The sequence below is a fragment of the Orycteropus afer genome, unplaced genomic scaffold (assembly GCF_000298275.1).
Source record: "Orycteropus afer afer isolate SDZICR_OR568_19922 unplaced genomic scaffold, OryAfe1.0 scaffold00399, whole genome shotgun sequence".
NCBI lineage: Eukaryota > Metazoa > Chordata > Mammalia > Tubulidentata > Orycteropodidae > Orycteropus > Orycteropus afer.
Window position 1 is genome coordinate 129,958 of NW_006921986.1, and position 22,643 is coordinate 152,600.

The 22,643-nt window shown below is 37.7% G+C and overlaps 1 protein-coding gene across 1 annotated transcript in view; it reads right to left on the reverse strand.

Moving 5' to 3' along the window:
• Nucleotides 1-7,229, reverse strand: part of KLHL5 (kelch like family member 5) — an 85,149-nt gene extending 77,920 nt beyond the window's left edge. Inside the window, exon 1 of the mRNA XM_007953524.2 lies at nucleotides 6,714-7,229. Coding sequence (XP_007951715.1) covers nucleotides 6,714-7,096 — 383 coding nt within the window. The 5' untranslated portion in view covers nucleotides 7,097-7,229. The remainder of the gene's footprint in view (nucleotides 1-6,713) is intronic.
• Between the last annotated feature and the right edge of the window lie 15,414 nt (nucleotides 7,230-22,643).

Here is a 22,643-nt window from a genome sequence, read left to right on the forward strand (position 1 = left end):
CGAGGAGTGGCTGGTGGGTTTGAACCTCCAGCCTTCTGGTTAGCAGTCAAGTGCCTTAGGCACTATGCTACCAGAGCTCCCCATTAGCCATTACAGAGATGCAAATCAAAACAGCGAGATATCATCTCATCCCAGCAATGATAGCAAAGTTCAACAAGACAGAAAATAACAAATGCTGGCGAGGGTGTGGGGCAACTCATACACTGCTGGTGGGACTGCAAAATGGTATAACCATTGTGGAAAATGGTACGGTGTTTCCTTAAAAAACTGAAAATAGAAATATCATTTGATCCAGCAATTCCATTAGTAGGAATATATCCTAAAGAGGTAAGAGACAGGACATGAACAGACATATGAACACCCATGTTCACTGCAGCACAATTCACTATAGTAAAGAGATGGAAACAACCTAAATGCCCATCAACAGATGAATGGATAACCAAACTATGGTACATTCACACAATGGAATACTATGCTACATTAAAAAATAATGGCGAATACATGAACATCTCACAACATGGATGAATTTGGAGGACATTAGGCTGAGTGAAATAAGTCAATTACAGAAGGATAAATATCGTATGAGTCAGTTATTGTAAAAAGTCAAGCAAAAGTTTACTTAGGGAAGGAAACTCACTTTGTAGGTTACTGGGGATAGGAGGGAAGATTTCGGACCAAGGGGTCACATGTTGATTTGGGTGAGGGGGAAGATGGTATGGAAACAGTCTGTGAGCAGCATGATGCCATTAGCGAAAGGAAGGATATGAAATGTGCACATAAGATATAGACAACTGAGGCAAATAATAGTATATGCACAATACTGCATTGCCACTAACACCAAACACCAGGCTACAGAAAAATGCATAGACAAGAGAAGATCAGGTGGGGGTCGGCAAACAGGAAGGTACCATACATCAAGGATAGCTTTAGCTGAAGATAATCTTACATATGCACATGTGTCACCAAACTAGCCATATACATTACAGAAGCAATAGAAGACAAAGTTGGAGTAACTGGTCAGAGACAACCATACACCTTGAGAGAGAAAATCACTGGGCCTGCCAACTCGGGACCATAGTCTTGAGGGACACCAAGTTCAACTGGCACAACATAGTACATAAAAAATCTTGTTCTACAGCCTGCTTTGGCGAGTAATGACTGGGGTCTTAAAAGCTTTCAAACGGCCATCTATGATGCAACCATTAGTCTCCTTTCATCTGAAGCAAAGAAGAGTGAAAAAAAATCAAAGGCATCTGGAAACAATTAGTCCAAGGATATGATGGACCCTAAGACCAGAAGAACTAGATGGTATCCAGCTACCAAGGCCAATCTCTTGGAAAGGCATCAAACCTGGAGATCCTGGATAGAGTGGGAGGAAAAATGTGGAACAAAATCCAAAAACACAAAAATGACCAGAATTACCAGTCAAATAGAGTCTGGTGGAACCTCTAAGACTACAGCCCCAGGTTACCCTTCGGGCCTGGAATTGGACTCACTCCCAAGGATTGGCTGTCAGCCTAACAGTAGAAAGACCTACAAGCAGAACACCTATCCCAAAGGTGATGCACCCACTTACTCTAAGGAGCTATACCCCTTAGAGCAATCAGCCATGGGGCACTAGAGGGACAGCATTCACAGAGAGGGAAAGCTGGACAGACAGGAGTGCATAGTAAGGAAGGGCACAGGGAGGGGGAAGTCACAGGGATGGGAGGGGAGGAAAGTTTGTTATGGTTTGGGATGGTAATTGGGGTGTGAAATCAAATGTACATGAACTGTTGAATATAAAACAAATTTCGCTCTGTAAATTTGCACCCAAAAGCACAATAATTTTTTTTAAAAAAATAGTGATTTTCAATTGTCAGAGTCAACATCAACAATGACAAGACATACTGATGGTATGTGCCTTTAATATCATGTGGTGAAAATGGCATTTTACCTCTCTGGTCTTCTTCCCAAAAACCCGTAATTCCAGTCTAATCATGAGAAAAACATCAGACACACATCTAACCAGTACTCCCAAAACTGTCAAAGTCATCACAAGGAAGGTTTGAGAAACTGTCACAGCCTAGAGGAACCTAAGAAATCATGCTGACTAAATGCAATATGGTATATACTGGATGGAATCTTGGAATAGAAAAAGAATATTAGGTAGAAACTAAGAAAATCTGGATGAAGTATGGAATTTAGTTCACTGTACTATATCAATACTGGTTCATTAATTGTAAAAAATGTACCATTAAGATACTAATAATCGGGAAATTGAGTGTGGTGTATATAGAAAGTCTCTGTACTATCTTCTCAATTGTTCTATAAATTTAACTCCGTTCTAAAAATTAAAGTTGATTTTTAAACTGCATTATTTTACTTCCTAGTAGGAGTTCTGGTAGCATAGTGGCTAAAGCACTTGACTGCTAACCAGAAGGCTGGAGGTTCAAACCCACCAGCCACTCCTCGGAAGGAAGATTGGGCAATCCTACTTCCATAGTGATACTCCCTCGGAAACCCAAGGAGGGGTCGCTTTGAGTCAGGGCAGACTCAACAGCATATAACAACAACAAACTTAAGCAAATTACTTAGCCTTTCTGTGGCTCATTTGCCTCATCTATAAAATTAGAATGATAATAGCAACCTAGGAGCTCTGGTAACATAGTGCCTAAGGCACTTGACTGCTAACCAGAAGGCTGGTGGTTCAAACCCACCAGCCACTCCTCAGAAGGAAGGTTGGGCAATCTACTTCTGTAGTGATACCACCTCAGAAAGCCAAGGAGGGGTCACTATGAGTTGGGTCCAACTGGATGGCACATAACAACAATAGCAACCTAGTTAAAAAAATTTTTTGTGAAGATTAAATGAATTAGTATAGTAAAATGCTTAGAACTGTGCCTAGAAGATACAAAGTACCCAGCAAGTATTAGCTATTATAATTTTTTAATATTTATAAAGTGCAGTAACATTTTATGCACAATGATTTAAGAAACTGGAAGTAGTCTGATACATAAAATACTAAAGTCTAACTTTATAAATGAATTATGAACTAATGAATCCCCCAATAGTAAATACATGATTTAAAAAAAAAAAGAAAAAAGATAATGTCAAAAATTATGTAATTTTTGTAATTTCAAAAGCTGGTATTTATACTATAAAGTGTATTTATACTAATTTCAAAGTTGGTAAGTCAAGTGAAGTATAAAGTGTATGTATACTATCAGCACATGGTGGGCCACTTCAGCCTGTAAACTTGCTCGCCATAGTAAGAATATATCCTGAATGAAGGGCTTTAGGAACCCACTGCTCATATGAAAGGAGATGACTCTGTTGGTTAGGTTCTAAAATTCTTCATGTAATAACATTGAATTTGTATTTGAATACCAAGTGACTCAGATGACTCCCATGGAGATAAGTTGGCTAGGTTACAGAACCAAGATCAAAGAGATGAGAAACTTTTATATCACTTGGATGGGTAGCAGTGGAAATTACTGAAAGTCTAAGGCTCAGGCAGGCATTTCCCCTAGATAGAATATAACTGATGAAACATATTACCATCATATGATGCTTCTTATAGTCTGCTTTAAATTGTCCAGATATATTGTGAGTTTTGTGATTCTAAGCACAGCAAAGTGTAAGGATGGCAAAGGACGAGGAAGTGTTTTATTAGGGTGGCTGTTAGACAGAATCGACTCCCCCTAAGCATAACAACAACAATATTGTGATTCTGAGTATGCAAAACCACTCAGTTGTCTTTCCTTTTTGTAACAAATCAAAACTTCAGTCCAAGTTCTGAGAGCTATGTAAATACTATGAGTGCTTAAATAAGAAATCTCAGGATATATCTATTTTCCCTTTATACCTTTAATATTTTAAGATCTCAAGCTAGAATATACTTAAAATGCTTACTATATATTTTACTATTTGAAGATATTATTCAAAAGAATTGCTTCCAAGTTATATACAAAAATTTGATGAATGTCAGTTAATGTCTTGTGACAATAACAGTGATAAGCTTTGATTTGTTTACAAAAGAAGGGCAACTACCAAAAGACTGCTCACTTAATCAAAATGCTAAGGGCAAATAAATGTGTCCTATGACAAGAGATCAAAGACTCTGAGCTAGAGATCTGAAGGAAGATGTGAAAATTAGATATATTTAATCTAGGAAAAAATGGAGAAGTAAAAGTATACACACAAATGACTTTAGATTTTAAGATCTACAATGTCTGGTTTTTTCCTTTTGCGTGAGATGTTAGGATCAAAATTTCAAATCATTGGGAATATTAATTGCCTTCTTACAGCTAAGTATCAGAGAGATTTTATTTCTGAGATAACATTATCTGAGGAATACTTTCGTCACTGCAGATCTGAACCATTTACTCCGATCTTGTTCTTTATTTTTACCCATCTTCCCAATTTGTATTTTCAAAATAACTACATTTATTCTAGGTTTTAAAAATATCCCTTTCTTATTTTTATATTTCCCATAAATAAAAGTATCAATCTTATATTCTTAAAAAATGCACATTTAACAATCTCTGTCAAATAAATAAATAAATAGTAGAACACAGTAGTTTTTATTTCATAATGAATATCCCACCAAGATGATATTTTAGCATGGATACTAAAGAATAAATTAATTTAAATTCAGTGATCACCCTTGGCATGGTGGTTAAGTGCTCAGCTGCAAAATTAAAAGTCAGTGGTTCAAACCCACCAGTGACTCTATGGGAGAAAAATTTGGCAATATGCTTTCATAAAAATTCCTGCCTTGGAAACCCTATGAAACAGTTCTACTCTGCCTAATAGGATAATTATGAGTAGGAATCAACTCCAAGGCATTGGGTTTGGGTTCTAATCATTAGCTATCCAAACTACCTTTGTTGTAAAGAGGTAAGTAATAGTTAGCAATCTCTCCAACATTATACTTGTATATAAATGTTATATCATACATGTGTAATCTCTCCAAGCAGTAAATACATGCTAAGATTTTTGTAACCTATAAATGAAGGAATGTTTTGTTTTTCCTAATTTTAAAAAAGAATGTTAAAACACTCTTGACACATTGTATTGATTTTCAAATGGAAACATGATTACTCTTTGGTGTCTTATATAAGAGATAATCCATGAACCTTTTACTATATAAATTACTCTCTTTATAGTAACACATCTCCAAATAAAACACAAAACAATGAAACCACATTAACTCACTGAACTGCCAATTAAAGTTATTAGTGGCTCCTATTCCCTTAAAATAATGCCATATCATGAACTAATTTTTAAAAATGTTTAAATTAAATACACTATTTACCTATATAAAGATATTCTCCTCTCTTCCTTATACAAATAACTGGTCTACATTATCATTCTAACAACATAGTTCAGAAATCCATGTTCTGAAGGTTAGAAGAGAAAAAAGTGATAAATATCCCCAAGTAAGGGATATCTGAATTATGAACTCATTTTGTCTCAATTTCTTATGATGCCTATATTAAGAATACACTTACAAATGTCAGGTGTTATCAAAACCTTTGAAGAAATTTAAAAAGAAAAAGAAACTAGTAATCAAACTAGATAAATAAGTTACTTATGCCTTCAAATATTTAGAAATATTTTCAAGTGAAGATGAATCAGAAAGTGACTTTCATACTCTAACTCATTACATAATATGTTATAGCAGTTTAATAAGAAAATCCAGTTTTATAGCGACCCTATAGCACAGAACACAACTGCCCCATAGGGTTTCTTCGCAGAAGTAGACTGCCTCATCTTCCTCCCACACAGCAGCTGGTGGGTTCAAATCACCAACCTTTTGGTTAGCAGCTGAATGCTTTTAATCACTGAATCACCAGACCTCCATAGTAGTTTAAATTAATGAGAAAATCTAGTTCAAAGATAAAGCCAGATTCCAAGGGTAAAGATGGATAAAGTCATTAGGAAATTACCAGTCTTTTCTTTTAGTCTCTTCTAACTCATTTCTCCTTCTTCTTGCCCCATTTTCACTATTTGACCACATCTAGCCCCTCTATGTTCCTTTAAACACTTCTGAAGGAATGTCCTTCGTTTACCTAAATAGCACACACTTCAGTGACAGTGAAAGTAACATGAATTAGAAGCTGTCATCTTAGAAGTATATGTTACTGTATTCCCTGAATTAGTGTAGAAAGCTGCAATGTAGACAGGACAAAGAGAAATAACCATAAGAAAAATATTATTGACAATGACAGTGGCATAAAAAAATATTGACAACCAGGATGTGCATCTCCTTGTAAAACCTTTAATTTTCATTAAAATTAAAAGATAACTTTATAATCTGTTGTAAACAAAAATGTCGAATAATTTTATACTACAGAAATGCCTGCCTTCTATAGTTTTGCTATGTTCACAGAAGGTAAATGAATGAGACCAATCTAAGGCAGTGATGCATAAAATTGCTGTTATAAATTATTTTTAAAGCAAAGCCATATCTATATATGGAACACAAGGTATTTCAAGATGAACGCTTTCTGCTGTCTTTATAATTTTACATGATTAGTATTATACCATTTAAAAATATCCTACCTAGCAAGAGTACCACATGTCCATACCAAGATATTTTAAGTGCATATATGGAGATATACATTAATATATACAATCACAGATTTTAAATAAATACTGAACTATTTAAAAACATCATAGAGAATATCCCCCCATATCCCATTTCTAACAGTAAGAAAATAATCAACCTGCATGAACTGGAATCAGATTCATTTTCCTCTTCACTAGTGCCATCATCCACTTCAGGTCTATCCAGCCAATGTGCACCGCCACAATCTTCTGCTGTAAACTCAAATGCAGGGACTTCAGAGGTGGATGCCATTGGCCAAGAAGGTGAATTCTGAAAATCCAGTTGGCTGGACCTTCGGTAACCAATTGAAGCCAAAGGCAATTGTAGGCTACATGGATCTAAAAACTTTCTCCCTCCGTTTGCTCCAGTTTGTCCTCGATTCCAAAATTCTCCCTGCTGGCTGTCAACTGCAGAATTAGGAGATGATGCTTGATGGCCAAACCACCTCCATCTGATTTTCAAAATCTGCTTCACATCAAACTCTTTACGAGAACCAGACATCCTCTGAGAAACCAAGTGATCGTCTAGGCAACGGGCAAAAAGCACTGCACACAGATTTGTGCATCCAACCAAGACAAGAGAAGTATAATGCCCTGCTGTATACAACAAACAGATTTAAAAGAAAATAAATCACATTCACATATATATATCTACATTTACTTTTATACCAATAGATCACATTATATAGAACAAAGGAAAATGAATAAAGATGAAACACAGTGGAACATTCCGTTCAATCAGAGCAAACTCTCATCCACCTATCCTGAAGCAGCCAGACCACTTCCCTCTGCTCTCCTTTCCCATACTGACCATTAGCTCGCAAAAACACTGACAGCATTCATTAAAGTCCTTTCAAATGCAGAACACCACCCCCTTTTCTTAAACCACAAATGACAGAGACAGAAAGCACTATCCCCATGCAGTATCTCCATCTCTACAGCTTACTATATTAACTCTTTTATTGCTGAAACAAGAAATTGATTCTAGAGCATTTTCCTTTGTACTTAGAAATCACTTTAGAACTAAAATGTTTGTTTTCTAAATTAATACTAAAATTCTAAATCACGAAACAATAGTTTTAAAATAGCATTTTTTAGTTAGATGAGTTACAGTGATTTTCAAGCTGTGATCTTTGAATGGGGGATGAGTAGTAGTAAGAAGGTGGGGCTCTCAATTGTCTTCTCCTTCAACCTTTATTCTCTCCCTTCAACCAAAAAAAGAAGTATATCTAATCAATACACTCAGATCCTTGGTGATATTTCATTTGAATAAAGAATAATGAGAAGAATAAAGACAAAGTTTGAAAACTACAAAGGATCAAAATAACGATAGTATTAACTCTTTTTCACATAAACAGCCTTAAGCCACTGCTCAATAATTAATACTGGACCACTTCTATGTAGTATAATATTCAAATTTCCATGACATTACTTAGGAAAAGGAAAGCATGGCTCAAGAAAGATATCAAGGGCTGAGAAGGGACTACAAGTTCCCTATTGTTGTCTACAAGCACCCTATTGGTGCCCTCTGTTGTTAGCAAAACTAAACAATGGTCTGAACTCATTACAGTTAAGGCAAATTGATAAAGCAAATAAAAATCAATCAAATGCAATCAAATTTTAATAATACTAAGTTGTTATTGTGAACAAGGCACAAAACAATGTTTTTAATACAATGTTGCAATATTAAGTTTTGTAATATACAAATACAGAATTTCAGTTTCCAGAGTACTTAATATCTAATACTGTATCAAATAATTTTACTCAAAGGGAATGCCGATATGAGTTGAACATTTACCTCAAGTAGATACATACACTCCTTGGAGAGAACAATCATGGGAGAAAGAAGGGCTGCTTATGCACAGGGAGACAGCTCAGGGGGCAGGAGTGTATGGAGGGATGGACACTGGGAAGAGGTAACTATGGGGAGATAGTGGATGTGGAGCTGTTGCATTGTAAACTGTGGTCAATGACGTGAGATAAAGTATATGTGAACTGCTGTATGGAAAGTGAATTTGCTCTGTAAATCTTCACCCAAATCACAATTAAAAACAAAAAAGAAAACAAAACAAAACAAAACAAAGAGAATGCCAAATTCAGAAGCACAAAAAAAGTGGTTTTGAGGGCTTCCAAAAATATTGTGAACCATGTATGTTAACCTCACTCAGCTCTTCAGGAGAATAAAAATTATACAAAGAAAAAAGAACATGAGATTTTATGGCAAATACTGTGGTACAAAAACCACAGTAACTATAAGAAAGACAAATGGGATATCAGGGTGGTGTGGGCCAGTTTCATTAGGGAAAGAAGGTTTCTAAGAATAAGATGTCATTGACACAGAACGATAATGGATTTTATAAAGCAAGAAAGATATTAATAAAAGCGTGCAGTGAGCATACTGACAAGGAAGGAGGGGGGAAGTATCAGTTTGATCGGCCAGCTAGGCATACCTAATTAATTTTAAGGAGTAGTAAGACATAAAGTTGGATAGGTAAGATGAGATAAAATGCCTTAACAAAGGTGTAAAGACCGGCAGGCAGTATTAAGTGGACTGTTTAATAGGGCAAGATTTTCTCTAGAAAATTACTTTGGCAGCAGTATGCAAGACACACTAGAAAGTGAAAGGCCATTTTCCCCTCTCCTCTCACCTCTGTCAGACTCCTATCAACACCCTTCAAACTCCACTCTATTTATCCAACTTTATGTCTAATTATTTTCCAACAAAGACATACCACTTTATCAGTCACATTGCTTCCTCTTCTTGTAATGATGTTGTGTTTTGATTTCTCTGGTTTTAAAATCCTACTAACTCTTCAAGTACCTTTAGCTCAGATACTTAATCAGTTGCTATTGAGTTGACTCCACCTCAGTGCCACTCCATATATGTCAGAATAGAACTGTGTCCCACAGGACTTTCAACAGCTGGTTTTTTCAGAAGTGGAACACCAGATCTTTCTTTTCAAGGAGCCACTCAGTTAACTTGTACTTTTAACCTTTCTGTTAAGCAGCCAACCACATTAACAGTTTGCACAACCCAGAGACTCCGACCCCTAAAACGGCTTATCCAATTACTCTAGCCCTGTGGTTCTCAACAGAGGTAGTATCAATCCTCCTCCTCTTCTCAGAAGGCTTTTAGAATAGGAGAGGGGGATTTTTAGTTGTTGAAATGTCCAGACTGCTACAGGCACTGAGAAGGCAGGGATCAGAGATGGTAAATATCTTGCAATGCATGGTTCATCCCACACAATGAAGAAAAGTCACTGCAAGAGCTCATGATGATTGTCCCATCACTGTCTTCATTTGAATAAAACAAATATATGTACAAGGCATCACGGGGGACCAAGAGGAAGCACAAATAGATCTTACCTCTATGAAGTTATAAACTTAACACTCTGGCAGAAAAAAGGACAACTCAATGAACATTATAGAAAAGAAAATAAATTTTAATAAGTATGATTTTATATAATTTCAAACTGTATTCAACCTATTAATGTACAAGCACTTACCAGAGAGTCTAGTCACAATGTGCTAGCTCCAATAGACAAGCTCCACATGTCTCACCTAATTTGGTCATGTTCAGAAGGGACCAGTCCCTGGGGAAAGATATCCCTTGGTAAAGTAGAGGGTCAGCTAAAGAGGTGAAGACCCTCAATGAGATGGACTGATGCAGCAGCAATGATGGGTTCAAGCGTAGCAAGGATTGTGAGGATGGTGCAGGATCAGGCAGCATTTCATTTTGTTGTACATTTTGTTGCTATAAGTTGAAGCCAACTCGATGGCACCTAACAAAAACAACAACTCCAATAGTTAAAAACGATTTTAATTGTTGTTTGGTTAACTTATAGAAGCCTGAACTCAACAGTGGCTTTCACCAAATGCCACTACATGCCAGACATTTCTCAGTGAAATATAGAGAAGAAATCCAAAGACTTAATGAGCTATGAGTATTAAAATGTTAAACCAGGCCCCGCCACCAAAAGGGCATAAGGACCCTTTCACCACAGTGTTGAGATATCCTCTGACTAGAGATCTCCTTCTTAATTATAGTGTCTGCCATAAGCAGGCTAGAGATGAAAGTGAGAGATAAGCCATTGCAATAGGCTTTCTGGTTTTAAGGGTACCAGGATCTTAGGTTGATAAAGGCCAAACAGCAGCACTTAACTACTGCTGACATGATGATGGGCTTAGTTACGTATTTGTTGTTGTTATGTGCCCTCGAGTCAGACCCAACTCATAGAAACCCCTCCTTGGGTTTCCGAGGCAGTATCACTACGGAAGTAGATTGCTCAACCTTCCTTCCAGGGAGTGGCTGGTGGGTTTGAACCTCCAGCCTTCTGGTTAGCAGTCAAGTGCCTTAGCCACTGTGCTACCAGAGCTCCCTAGTTACATATATACATACGTAAATACAGTCCTTTACATCACTGGACTCATTATGCCTGTTTTTTTTAATTGACATTTTTGTTAATAATGACATCTTGCTGTATTTGCTGTATATCCTTCTATACCTTTCTTCATGATCATAAAATCACAAATATATATACATATGTAGGAGTTTCTGTTACTGTTTTATAAAACAAACATATTGCAAATATTTTTGGCATTTTGTTTTTCTCACTTAGTCACATACATGAAAATAAAAATTTATTGATGGGCTTTTGGGTTTTCGTTTTGGGGGTTATATTTTTGCTATTAACGTTGAAATAAAACTTCCCTTTAACAAGCTTTATTTCTATGGAATTTATTCCCAGGAATGCAATAGTGGATTGAAGGATATGTGTATTTTTAATTTGAATAGTTTACTTTCTGAAAACTCACATTTTCAAAAGTGAGTGTACTTTCTCATCTATTTTCATAAGCCAAAGAGTCAACAATACATATTACAACTTTTTATTCTTTTGCAGGATGAATAGATGAAAATCTTCATTTGCATTTCACAGATAGCTACTGGGCTTGAGCATATTTTCATAAGTTAATTGGCCATTTTGATTGCTAGTTTTCTGAACTACCAATTTACATCTTTTGTCCATTTTTCTACTGGGATGTTTGTCTCTTCCTTTTCACTACGTAGGAGCTCTGTATACTATCCATGTTACATTTTCACCTGCCTTGTTTTGCAAATATTATTTCTTTTCATACAGATAACAGCCAGTGCCTGTACCTTTTAAAACACCTTAACATTGAAGTTAGACCCACAACCAAAAAGTGTGCAAATCACAAATGAAGCACTCAATGAATTGGGTTCACAATAAAAAGATTTGTTTTTTAATTTGTTCACATTTCACTCTCATCTCACAACATGAACCCAATTATCTAGCCACCACCAGGTTAAGAAACAGAATACCAGTACTCAAGAAGTCTATCTCATGCCCCTTGACAAAGGTAATCATCATTCTTTGCATAAATTACTTTTTATCTGCCTTTGAAGTTCATATACATATATTCTGTTGAAATTAATCTGTACTGTTGTCTGTAGCAGCTGATGGTTTATTTTTATGGCTATACAGTATTCCTTTGAATAAATATATCACCATCAAAATACATTCTGTTTACAGATATTTTAGTTGTTTCTAATTTCAGATATTGCAAATAATGCTGCTATGAACATTATTGTACATGCTGTCTGGTACACACGTATATGCATTCCTGTTGTGTATGTTGTTGTTGTGTGTCAAGGTGATTTTGACTCATGGTGACCCGACATGACAGAGTAGAACTGTCCCTTAGGGTTTTCTACATAGCAATCTTTACAGGATCAAATTGCTAGGGTTTTCTTCTGTGGAGTCACTGGGTGGGTTTGAACTATTAACCTTTTAGTTAGCATCTGAGCACTTAATGTTTGTGCCACTAAGGCTCCTCCTGTTGTGTATTTATGTCCAGAAATAAAAGTGCTGTGTCATAGGATATGCAAATGTTCAATATTGGTTATTACTACTAATTTACACTTCTACAAGCAGGGAGCTCTGGTAGCATAGTGCTTAAGGCACTGGACTGCTAACCAGAAGGCTGGAGGTTCAAACCCACCAGCCACTCCTCGGAAGGAAGGTTGGGCAATCTACTTCCGTAGTGATACCGCCTCGGAAACCCAAGGAGGGGTGGCTATGAGCCAGGGCCGACTCGATGGCAAATAACAACAACAAGCAGTACAGACATACCTTGGAGATATTGCGGGTTTGGTTTCAGGCCACTGCAAAAAAAGCAAGTATCGCAATAAAATGAGTCACATGAATATTTTAGTTTCCCATCGTATATAAAAGTTATGCTCATACTATACTATAGTCTATTAAGTGTGTTAATAACCAAACCAAACTCACTGCCACTGAGTCAATTATGACTCATAGCAACTGTACAGGATAGAATAGAACTGCCCCATAGGGTTTCCAAGGCTGTAAATCTTTATGGAAGCAGACTGCCTCATCTTTCTCCCATGGAGCTGCTGGTGGATTCAAACTGCTGGCCTTTTGGTTAGCAGTTGAATGTCTTACGTACTGTGCCACCAGAGCTCCTCAAGGGTGCAACAGTGTTCTGGTTACCTAGTACTGTGCTGAAAAGGATACACCACAAATGGGATGGCCTTAAAAAACAGGAGTTTATTCTCTCACAGTTTAGAAGCTTTAAGTCCAAATTTAAAGTGCCAGGCTATAGGAGCTGGGTGAAAGCCCTCAGCCTTGGACTTCAGCTATGCCTCCAGCTCCCAGCCCAGTGAAGCCAGAGGCTTTTCTTCACTCAGACAGTTACTGGCTGCTGAGGCTGCCAAGCCCAAGGTTGACAAGTCAAAAGGCACAGCCCCGATGTTACCAAACTACACGGCAGGCCATTAATTCAAGTCCACTGTAAGTCCCAAGGTCGGCAGAGCATGGCAGGCTGCTGAACAATGACACGGCTATGCAGGGTCCAAGCGTGCCGTACACTAGAGACCATTCCCCAAGGCTTCTGCTTATATACAGGAAGCAGACTACATCCCAAAGGCAGTTACTCAGCTGCTCAAAGTAGCTTCTACCATGAGGTTGATTATCAGTCTCATCACGGGGAATACTACATCCAGCTGCCCAGCCACTCAACCAGGCCCAGCCGAGTTGACACACAAACTGATCTACCATAAACAGCATTATGAAAAAGTTTGAAATACTGTGAGAATTACCAAATATCCCAGAGACACAAAGTGAGCACATGCTTTTAGAAAAATAGTACCAATGGACTTGCTTGATGTAGGTTGCCAAAAACCTTCAATCTGTGAACACAGTATCTATGAAATGCAATAAAGCAAAACACAGTAAAATGAAGTATGCCTGTATATGAGAATTCCAGTTACTCTGTATCAAGCCAACACTGTTAGTGCCAGTCTTTTTTAATTTCAGTCATTCTTATGGGTACGTAGTACTATCCCATTTGGTATTACTTTGCATTTCAACAACATTAATGAAGTTGAGTTAAGGAAGGAAAAATCCCTGGAGAAGGACATCATGCTTGGTAAAGGGTCAGCAAAAAAAGAGGAAGACCCTCAATGAGATGGATTCACACAGTGGCTGCAACAAGAGGTTCAAACATAGCAATGATTGTGAGGATGGTGCAGGGCTGGGCAGTATTTTGTTCTGTTGTATATAGGGTCACTAAAAGTCATTCACTGGCAGTTCAAATCCACCAGCCACTCCTCAGAAGGAAGATGGGGCAATCTACTTCCGTAGTGATACTGCCTCAGAAACCCAAGGAGGGGTCGCCATGAGTCAGTAGGGTCCGACTCAAGGGCACATAACACCAACAACAAGAGTCGTTCAACAGTACGTACAACAACAAAGAGGTTAAGTAACCTCTCATGTTTATTGGTCATTTGGATATTGTTGGGAGCCACTGACCTGATTTTGACTCACAGTGGCACTATTGTACAAGAGAATGAAAACGGCTCAGGCCTGCACCATCTTTACAATCATTGCCATGCTTGAGATCATCAACGCAGTCACCCTGTCAATCCATCTCATTGAGGGTCTTCCCCTTTTGTGCCTACCCTCCACTTGAAAGCATAACATCCTTCTCCAGGGACTGGTTCCTTCTGACAACATGACCAAAGTATGAGAGATAAGTCTGGCCATTCTCCCTTCTAAGGAGCATTCTGGCTGTACTTCTGCCAAGGCAGATTTGTTTGTTCTTCTAGCAGTCTGTGGTACATTCAATATTCTTTGCTAATATCACAATTCAAATGCATGGATTCTTCTGTGCTTTACTTGATTCATTTTCCAGGTCTCACATGCATATGAGCCTATAGAAAATACCATGGCTTGGGTCAGACACACCTTAGTATTCAAAGTGACATCTTTGCTCTTAAACACTTTAAAGAGGTCTCTTGCAGCAGATTTACTCAGTGTAATCTCTCATCTGATTACCTGACTGCTGCTTCCATGGCTGTTGATTATGGATACAAGTAAAATGATCCTTGACAATTTCAATCTTTTCTCCATTTATCATGTTGCTTAAAAGTCCACTTGTGAGGATTTTGGTTTTCTTTATGTTGAGGTGTAATCCATACTGAAGGCTGGAGTCTTTGATCTTCATCAGTGTTTCAAGTGTTCTTCACTTTCAGCAAGCAAAGTTGCGTCACCTCCTTATCTCAGGTTGTTAATGAATCTTCCTCCAATCTTGATGCTGCCTTCTTCTTCATAAAGCCCAGCTTGTTGGGCTATTTGCTCCACGTCTTTCTTCCTAGTCTGGTTTAGTGTGGAAACTCTGCTGAAACCTATCCACCAGGGGTGACCTTGCTGGTATGTGAAATACCCATGGCATAGCTTCCAGTATCACAGCAACACACAAGCCAATACAGTACTACAAAGTGACAGATGTGTGGCGGGTCATTTGGATAGCCTCAGAAATGGCTGTTTAGGTCTCTAGCCCTCTTTTCCTATTGTCTGTCTTTATTTTCTTGATTTGTGGGAGCTCTTTGTATTTCTGATATGAATCCTCCATTATCAACATCATTGTTCATATAAATAAACCTTTTCCCACTGAATTAGGTATCATTGTTGTTATTAATTATCTTCCTATATACAGAGATCAATTCTGTTCTACTATATGGCTATCTCTGTCCTATAGAGTCGCTATGCATCGGAATTTTGGTTTTTGGTTTGTTTGTTTTTATGCCAACATTACACTGTTTCAATTTTAGTATATTTATATATTTAATATTTGTTAAAGTTAAGTTCCTATCTCTACATCTCTTTCATACTTTTTAAAGCTAATTTCAGATTTACTCTTCTATAAACCAAACCAAGCCCACTGCCATCAAGTCACTGGGTTTCCAAGGCTATAAATCTTTATGGAAGTAGATTGCTTCATCTTCCTCCCATTGAGCAACGGGTGGGTTTGAACTACCTGCCTACAGGTTAGCAGCCAAATGCCTTTACTGTGGTGCAGTGAACTACTTGCCACGACTTTTCTAACCAGTCTTCGTGACTCCCACCAGATTACTGGGTTGTTGTTGTTGTTATGTGCCGTCAAGTTGTTTCCAACTCATAGCAACCCCTCCTTAGGTTTCCATGGCAGTATCACTACAGAAGTAGATTGCCCCATCTTCCTTCTGAGGAGATTACTGGGTGGGAGCACGCAAATAATATATATGCAACTCTAATGTGAGGATTGGTTAGTTTTGCAATGCTGCTGTGCTTAAAATGAGCCCTCCTAGAGACAGAAATGGGGATCTCACTGCCATCAAGACAGAAAAGCTGGAGGTGGAGTGGAACACGTCCTTGAACCCGAGATCCCTGTGCTGGACCTTCTTGGCAGAGGTATGGCAAAGATGACCTGCAGAGACATGGCAGTAGTGGAACCAAGAAACACAGAACAGAACAGCAAGCTTGCCAGCCCAAGGAGTGAGAAGGCTGAGTGCCTTTGGGCAGGAGGCTTGCTGGCAGAGTGGGATGCACCTAGGTATACCTATCGGCAGAGCTAAAAGAGCTTTGTAACACTTGCCCCAGCAGGGCAGAGGCCAGGCCAAGAGGCCAAGGGCCAGAGAGCCGTGCTGAGGGTATAGCAGAAGGGAGACTGCCCTAATAGAAGAACTGCATCCTGAGTCCATTCCTGAACCTGAATTGTAGCTTGTTACTTCCTTAATAAACCCCAAAATCATAAGTATTGTCTATGAATTCTGAGTGGCCACTGCAACAAATTATCCAGTATAGAAGTAGTGAGTGCTATGGGAGGGACAGCTGGAGTCAGAGTTGGTAAAAAGTCTGGCAGGTGGTGGCATGTCTGGTCTCATAGGAATAAGCCTTTGTCTGCTGACGGTGATTGCGTATTCCTCTTGTGAAGTTAGAGGAGGTCAGAAAATACTACCCCCATGCCTCTTGTGCACTTAACCACTACACCAGAGCTCCTTACTCTTCTATGTGTACTTTAAAATATTATCCAACTGCTCTCCTCAATAAAAGCCCCAATCCTGTTGAGTTTCTAATTGGAATTACATTAAGTTTGTATGATAATTTTGAGATGATTGACATTTTATGACACACATACAAAATTTTTTTAAAAATTTGTTCAGATCTCATGCTCACTGATAAGATTTTATAATCTTTTACCTATAGGCCCTGTGCTTTTCTTATTAAAATTTTAATTTTTTTTTTTCACTATTGTAAACGCAGTATCTAGTTTTATTCCCATAAAAACATTAAGCATTTACTTTAGGTTTTATTCTGTCGATGAACTTTTGCCAAACAATATAAATTTGTTTTACCCAAAAATTTATCCAGCTCTAATAAGTACTTCCAAGGGTAGTTATAGAAGGTGAGTACATGTTAAATATCATTACACTGTTAAATTATCAAAGCAGTCTTCACTGACTATATAAATAAAATCTCCCTCATTACTCTATCCCTGACCCTCTTAATTTTTTCATAGCGTTTAGCCACCTGACATATTAGATGATTATCTACTTATTGTCTTTCTGTAGAAGAGCTTTGTTTTGGGTCCTCACTGTACCTCGAACACTTAAAACAGAACCTGGAAGATAGTAGGTGCTTAATAAATATATCTTTAATGAATGAATCCAACAATTATTAGACTAAAAAGTATATACTTATTGTGATGATTATGTTTGTGTCAACTTGGCTGGGACTGGTTGAGTGGCTGGGCAGCTGGTGGTAGTTATTCCCCATGATGAGACTGGCAATCAACTCCATAGTGGGATCTACCACAAGCAGCTGAATAGCTGCTTTAGGTGTGTGGTCTGCTTCCCATATATAAGCAGCAGCTTTGGGAATGGTCTCTAGCCTATGGCACACTTGGACCCTGCACGTAGCCGTGTCATTGTTCAGCAGCCTGCAATGCTCTGCCGACCTTGGGGGTTTCAATGGACTTGAATTAATGGCCTGCCGTGTGGTTTGGTAACATCAGGACTATGCCATTTATTTGTTGACCTTGGCTGGTTAGCCTCAGCAGCCAGTAGCTGCCTGAGTGAAGAGATGCCTGTAGCGTCAGTGGGCCGGGAGCAAGAGGCAGAGCTGAAGCCCAAGGTTGAGGGGCTTTCATACACCCCCTAGAGCCTGGAACTTTGAACTTGGACTTAAAGCCTCCAAACTGTGCGAGAATAAACTTCTGTTTGTTAAGGCCATCCCATTTGTGGTATATTTCTGTCAGAGCAGCACTAGGTAACCAGACACTTATACTGTAATTTTTAAAATTATAAATAATCTAATATTAGAAAATATACTAGAGAAACATTTATCTCTGATAAAATCTTTGCAGTATTTTCTCAACTTAAGAAAAACAAACCCTTTTTCTATTTCATTAAGTCGTAAAATGTTATCACTTTGAAAGCCAATGGCTAAATAGCAGATGTTGCCTCAAACTGACACAATAATTTCTTTAAATTGATTATTAAATTATACGCTGTACCTCTCTTTTAATTTAAAAACTTTGCTTTACTTTAAGTTAAACTTGAGGTACAAAAGCTCAGGAACTCTTTAAAATAGATGTTGTTGTTGTTGTTGTTTGCCGTCGAGTCAGCCCCAACTCATAGCGACCCCTCCTTGGGTTTCCGAGGCAGTATCACTACGGAAGTAGGATTGCCCAACCTCCTTCTGAGGAGTGGCTGGTGGGTTTGAACCGCCAGCCTTCTGGTGAGCAGTCAAGTGCCTTAGGCAATGTCATATAATTATATATATATTTCTTTCAAAATGTAAGTACAGGATCCACATGCAATTTCTGCTTCAAATCAGTTCAAGTGTGAATCTGTGAATTTAAAAGATGACACTACTCAAAACTACAACAGAAACGATGAAATGTCATTAGAGAGGTGGTTGATGAGCTCACTTGAACAGTGTGGCTGCTGCCTCACTCAATAATTTTAATCACTGCTATTCAGTGACTAGTTTATATGCAGAATCATCATTATGTAAACTGCATATGAAGTTTTTTTAGAAAACAGTATTTGTTTTAAACTAATGAATATTAATGGATCTATTCCTATAGTCTTAAGTGAGTAATATATATTGCATAAAATGCATCAAAAACACATTTTACCCAGCAGCACTAGCATGGGTGAATGAGAATTAAATTCTGGCTTTGGTCCTGACTCTGCAACTAACTTGATGTGTAAGTTACCTTACTTCCCAGAGTTTTTCATCAACTATAAAAAGATGAGTTTATCACATGTTTTGAAGAACTTTCTAAAATTTGGGAATTCCAGGGTACTTTTAAATTAGGTCTTCTTTCAGAATTTGGTTTATTTTAAAAACTGAATATTAACACAATTTGAAGCAGCTCTGGTGGTGCAGTGAGTAAGGCATCTAGCTGCTAATCGAAAGGTCTGCAGTTCGGACCCACTAGCCACTCCATGGGAAAAAGATGAGACAGTCTGCTTCCAGCCTCAGAAACACTATGGGACAGTTCTACTTTGTTTTAGAGTCTTACATATCTTAGAGTACCTGAGCATTTCATGTTAAATTCATAAATATATCCAAAATATTAGTGCCTAAGGCACTTGACTGCTAACTAGAAAGCTGGCGATTCAAACCCACCAGCCACTCCTCGGAAGGTAGATGGGGCAATCTACTTCCGTAGTGATACTGCCTTGGCAACCCAAGGAGGGGTCGCTATGAATCAGGTCCGACTCCACGGCACATAACAACAACAACAACAGATGCAAAATAACTTGTATAGTTCATGGAAATCAAATATTTATTGAATTTAAATCAAAGAGTAAATGAATACATGAATGGCACAGACCTTGACTTGAAAGATCTTAAAATCCAGCCGATATGGTACTGAATGAAACTCTATGGTACTGAATAAGACTCTTGCTGAATTATCAAAGAAAGTATTTATTTTATTTGGGAGAGAACAAGATTCTTGACTTGAAGATTTAGAAGTATGCCTCAAGAAGAATAATATGGCAAAAGTGAAGAATGAACTGGTGAGGAAAGTTATTACCAGTAAGGAAAACGATTAAAAAACCCTTCAAGGTGAGTGGTACAAACAGTTTAAACTTGACTGGAAGCAAAAGGATCTGAAAAGTGGATGGATGTTAAAGATATTACAGACAGACCTTGTACGATGTGTGTGGCAAACAGACAGGAGGGAGAGAAAGATGACAGCATTTTCAAACCTGGGTGATTGGAAGAAGAATGGTAACATGAGCAGAAATAAGAAATAAATACTTTTAGGAGAATTAAGTATAACTCTAGACAAGTTTGGTTTTAATTATGTATCTAGCAACCAAACAGCTAGGAACGGGGTACGAAGCCGTACCTAACATATTTGAAAATCAACCAATCTAATAAATCAGAAATTAAAATACAGCATGAATAGATAAATCCTGTGCTATTAACACTGGTAATAACAGCATTATTTTCACTTGTTACCACATACAAACATGTTTCCAAAATTTCTTTTGCAATAAAAAATAAAATACTTAGAATACATGTTAAAATTCAAAATTAAGATTTCTAGTACAATGTTAAATCTTTCGCTTTGTTAAAAAAAAATGGAAATAGTTCTGATTTAATCTGTAACTAAAAATTAAAAAAAATATATCATATTTAAGTTCAGATGTAATATGCCAAGAGATTTGGCTTTGTGAGCTACATTGTAGGTTGAAAATTCAGCAGTTAGGAATTCTGATGTTGTTGTTGTTATATGCCACCAAGTCAGAACCGTCTCATAGCGACCCCTCCTTGGGTTTTCAAGGCAGTGTCTCTATGGAAGAAAATTACATCTGCATATAGTAGGTTATTAATGATCTTTCTCCAATCTTGATGCCATGTTCTTCATATAGTCCAGCTTCTTGGATTATTTGCTCAGTATACAGACTGAATAGCTATGGTGAAAGGATACAGTCCTAACACATCTTTCTTGATTTAATCATGCAGTATCCACTTTTTGTTTCAACAACTACCTCTTGGTCTATGTACAGGTTTTTCATGAATACAATTAAGTGTCCTGGAATACCCATTCTTTGTAATGTTATCCATAATTTGTTATGATCCACACAGTTGAATGCCTTTGCACAATTAATAAAATACAAGTAAACAGCTTTCTGGCATTCTCTGCTTTGGGCCAAGATCCATCTGCTATCAGCAAAGATATGCCTTGTTCCACATCCTCTTCTGAAACAGACTTGAATTTCTGGCAGTTCACTGATGATGTACTCATGCAACAGTTTTTGCATTATCTTCAGCAAAATTTTATTTGTGATATAACAATATCATTCTTTTGCATTCTATTAGATCACCTTTCTTTGGAATGGGCACAAATACAGATCTCTTCCAGTCAGTTGGCCAGGTAGCTGCCTTCCAAATGTCTTGGCATAGATGAGTGAGCACTTTCAACGCTGGAACGTCGCAATTGGTATCCTTTCAAATCCTAGAACCTTGTTTTTCGCCAATGCCTTCAGTACGACTTGGACTTCTTCTTTCAGTATCATTGGTTCTTGATCATATGCTAGCTCCTGAAATGGCTGAACATTGACCAATTCTTTTTGGTACAGTAACTGTGTTTTCTTTCCATCTTCTTTTGATGTTTCCTGCGTCATTCAGTATTTTGCCCATAGAATCCTTCCACATTGCAAGTTGAGGCTTGAATTCTTTCTTCAGTTCTTTCATCTGGAGAAATGCCAATTGCATTCTTCTCTTCTGTTTAGGGTTCATACCATATTTTTACTATAGATCCCCTATTGAGGCTGGGTCCTCTTTCTTATATAAGCCATGCCCATAACAATCCATCATCTATGATTTCCACCTACAGTTCCTATAAATGGAGAGAGAATGTAAAAACACTTCTGAAAGAATATAAACACAAAATCCATTAGACCAATGGTCTGTCCATGATGAGATAAAGAACTTGTGCCAGAATGTAAATTAACACACTGAAAGTGTTACCATGAAAAAAAAATCAGCTGAACTGAACAGTGAGGTAGTTAATTTATATTCTGGTGTGAGCTCTTTATTTCCTTGTGGGCCACTAACAAACAGTCTGCAGACCAGCAGCTGATCTGTGGACTTTGACATTTTGACAGGCATTGCTTTAGACTTTGATGACTTTCCCTCAGTCTTATAGTTATCTGACCTTCATCCAATTTGACAGCATATTTTGAATAACTCATTTTTATTTAGGCTTTCCAAAGCATTTACCTTAATTTTCATAGAAAGAATTTTCTTTTCTTTACACACTCATTAATGTTTTATAATTACTATAACACATATAACTGTTAAAAACAGGTCTGGGAAGTAACACAACCAACCTTTGGTAAGTGCTCAACTCAGCAGGGAAGAGAATGTCCAGATCTAACACAGAGCATCCTGCTTAGTCAGGAGTGTTCAGTCAGCCCTTGGAATCAGTGAGTACATTTTACATTGGGAAAAATGGTTAAAGCTATGAGTAAAATAGGCAGCAGCTCTGGTCAAGAGTGCTGCTGCTGTTATTTTCCTACATTATCACTTATAAGTGGTAGCCTAAGTGATGTAAGCAGAAAGAGCCTGAGTCAATAGCTAAGCCACTCACCAGCCAACAGTATAATTTAAGCAAATCACTTCACTTCCCTAGTCTTCAGTTTCCTTTCAGTGAAATGAGAT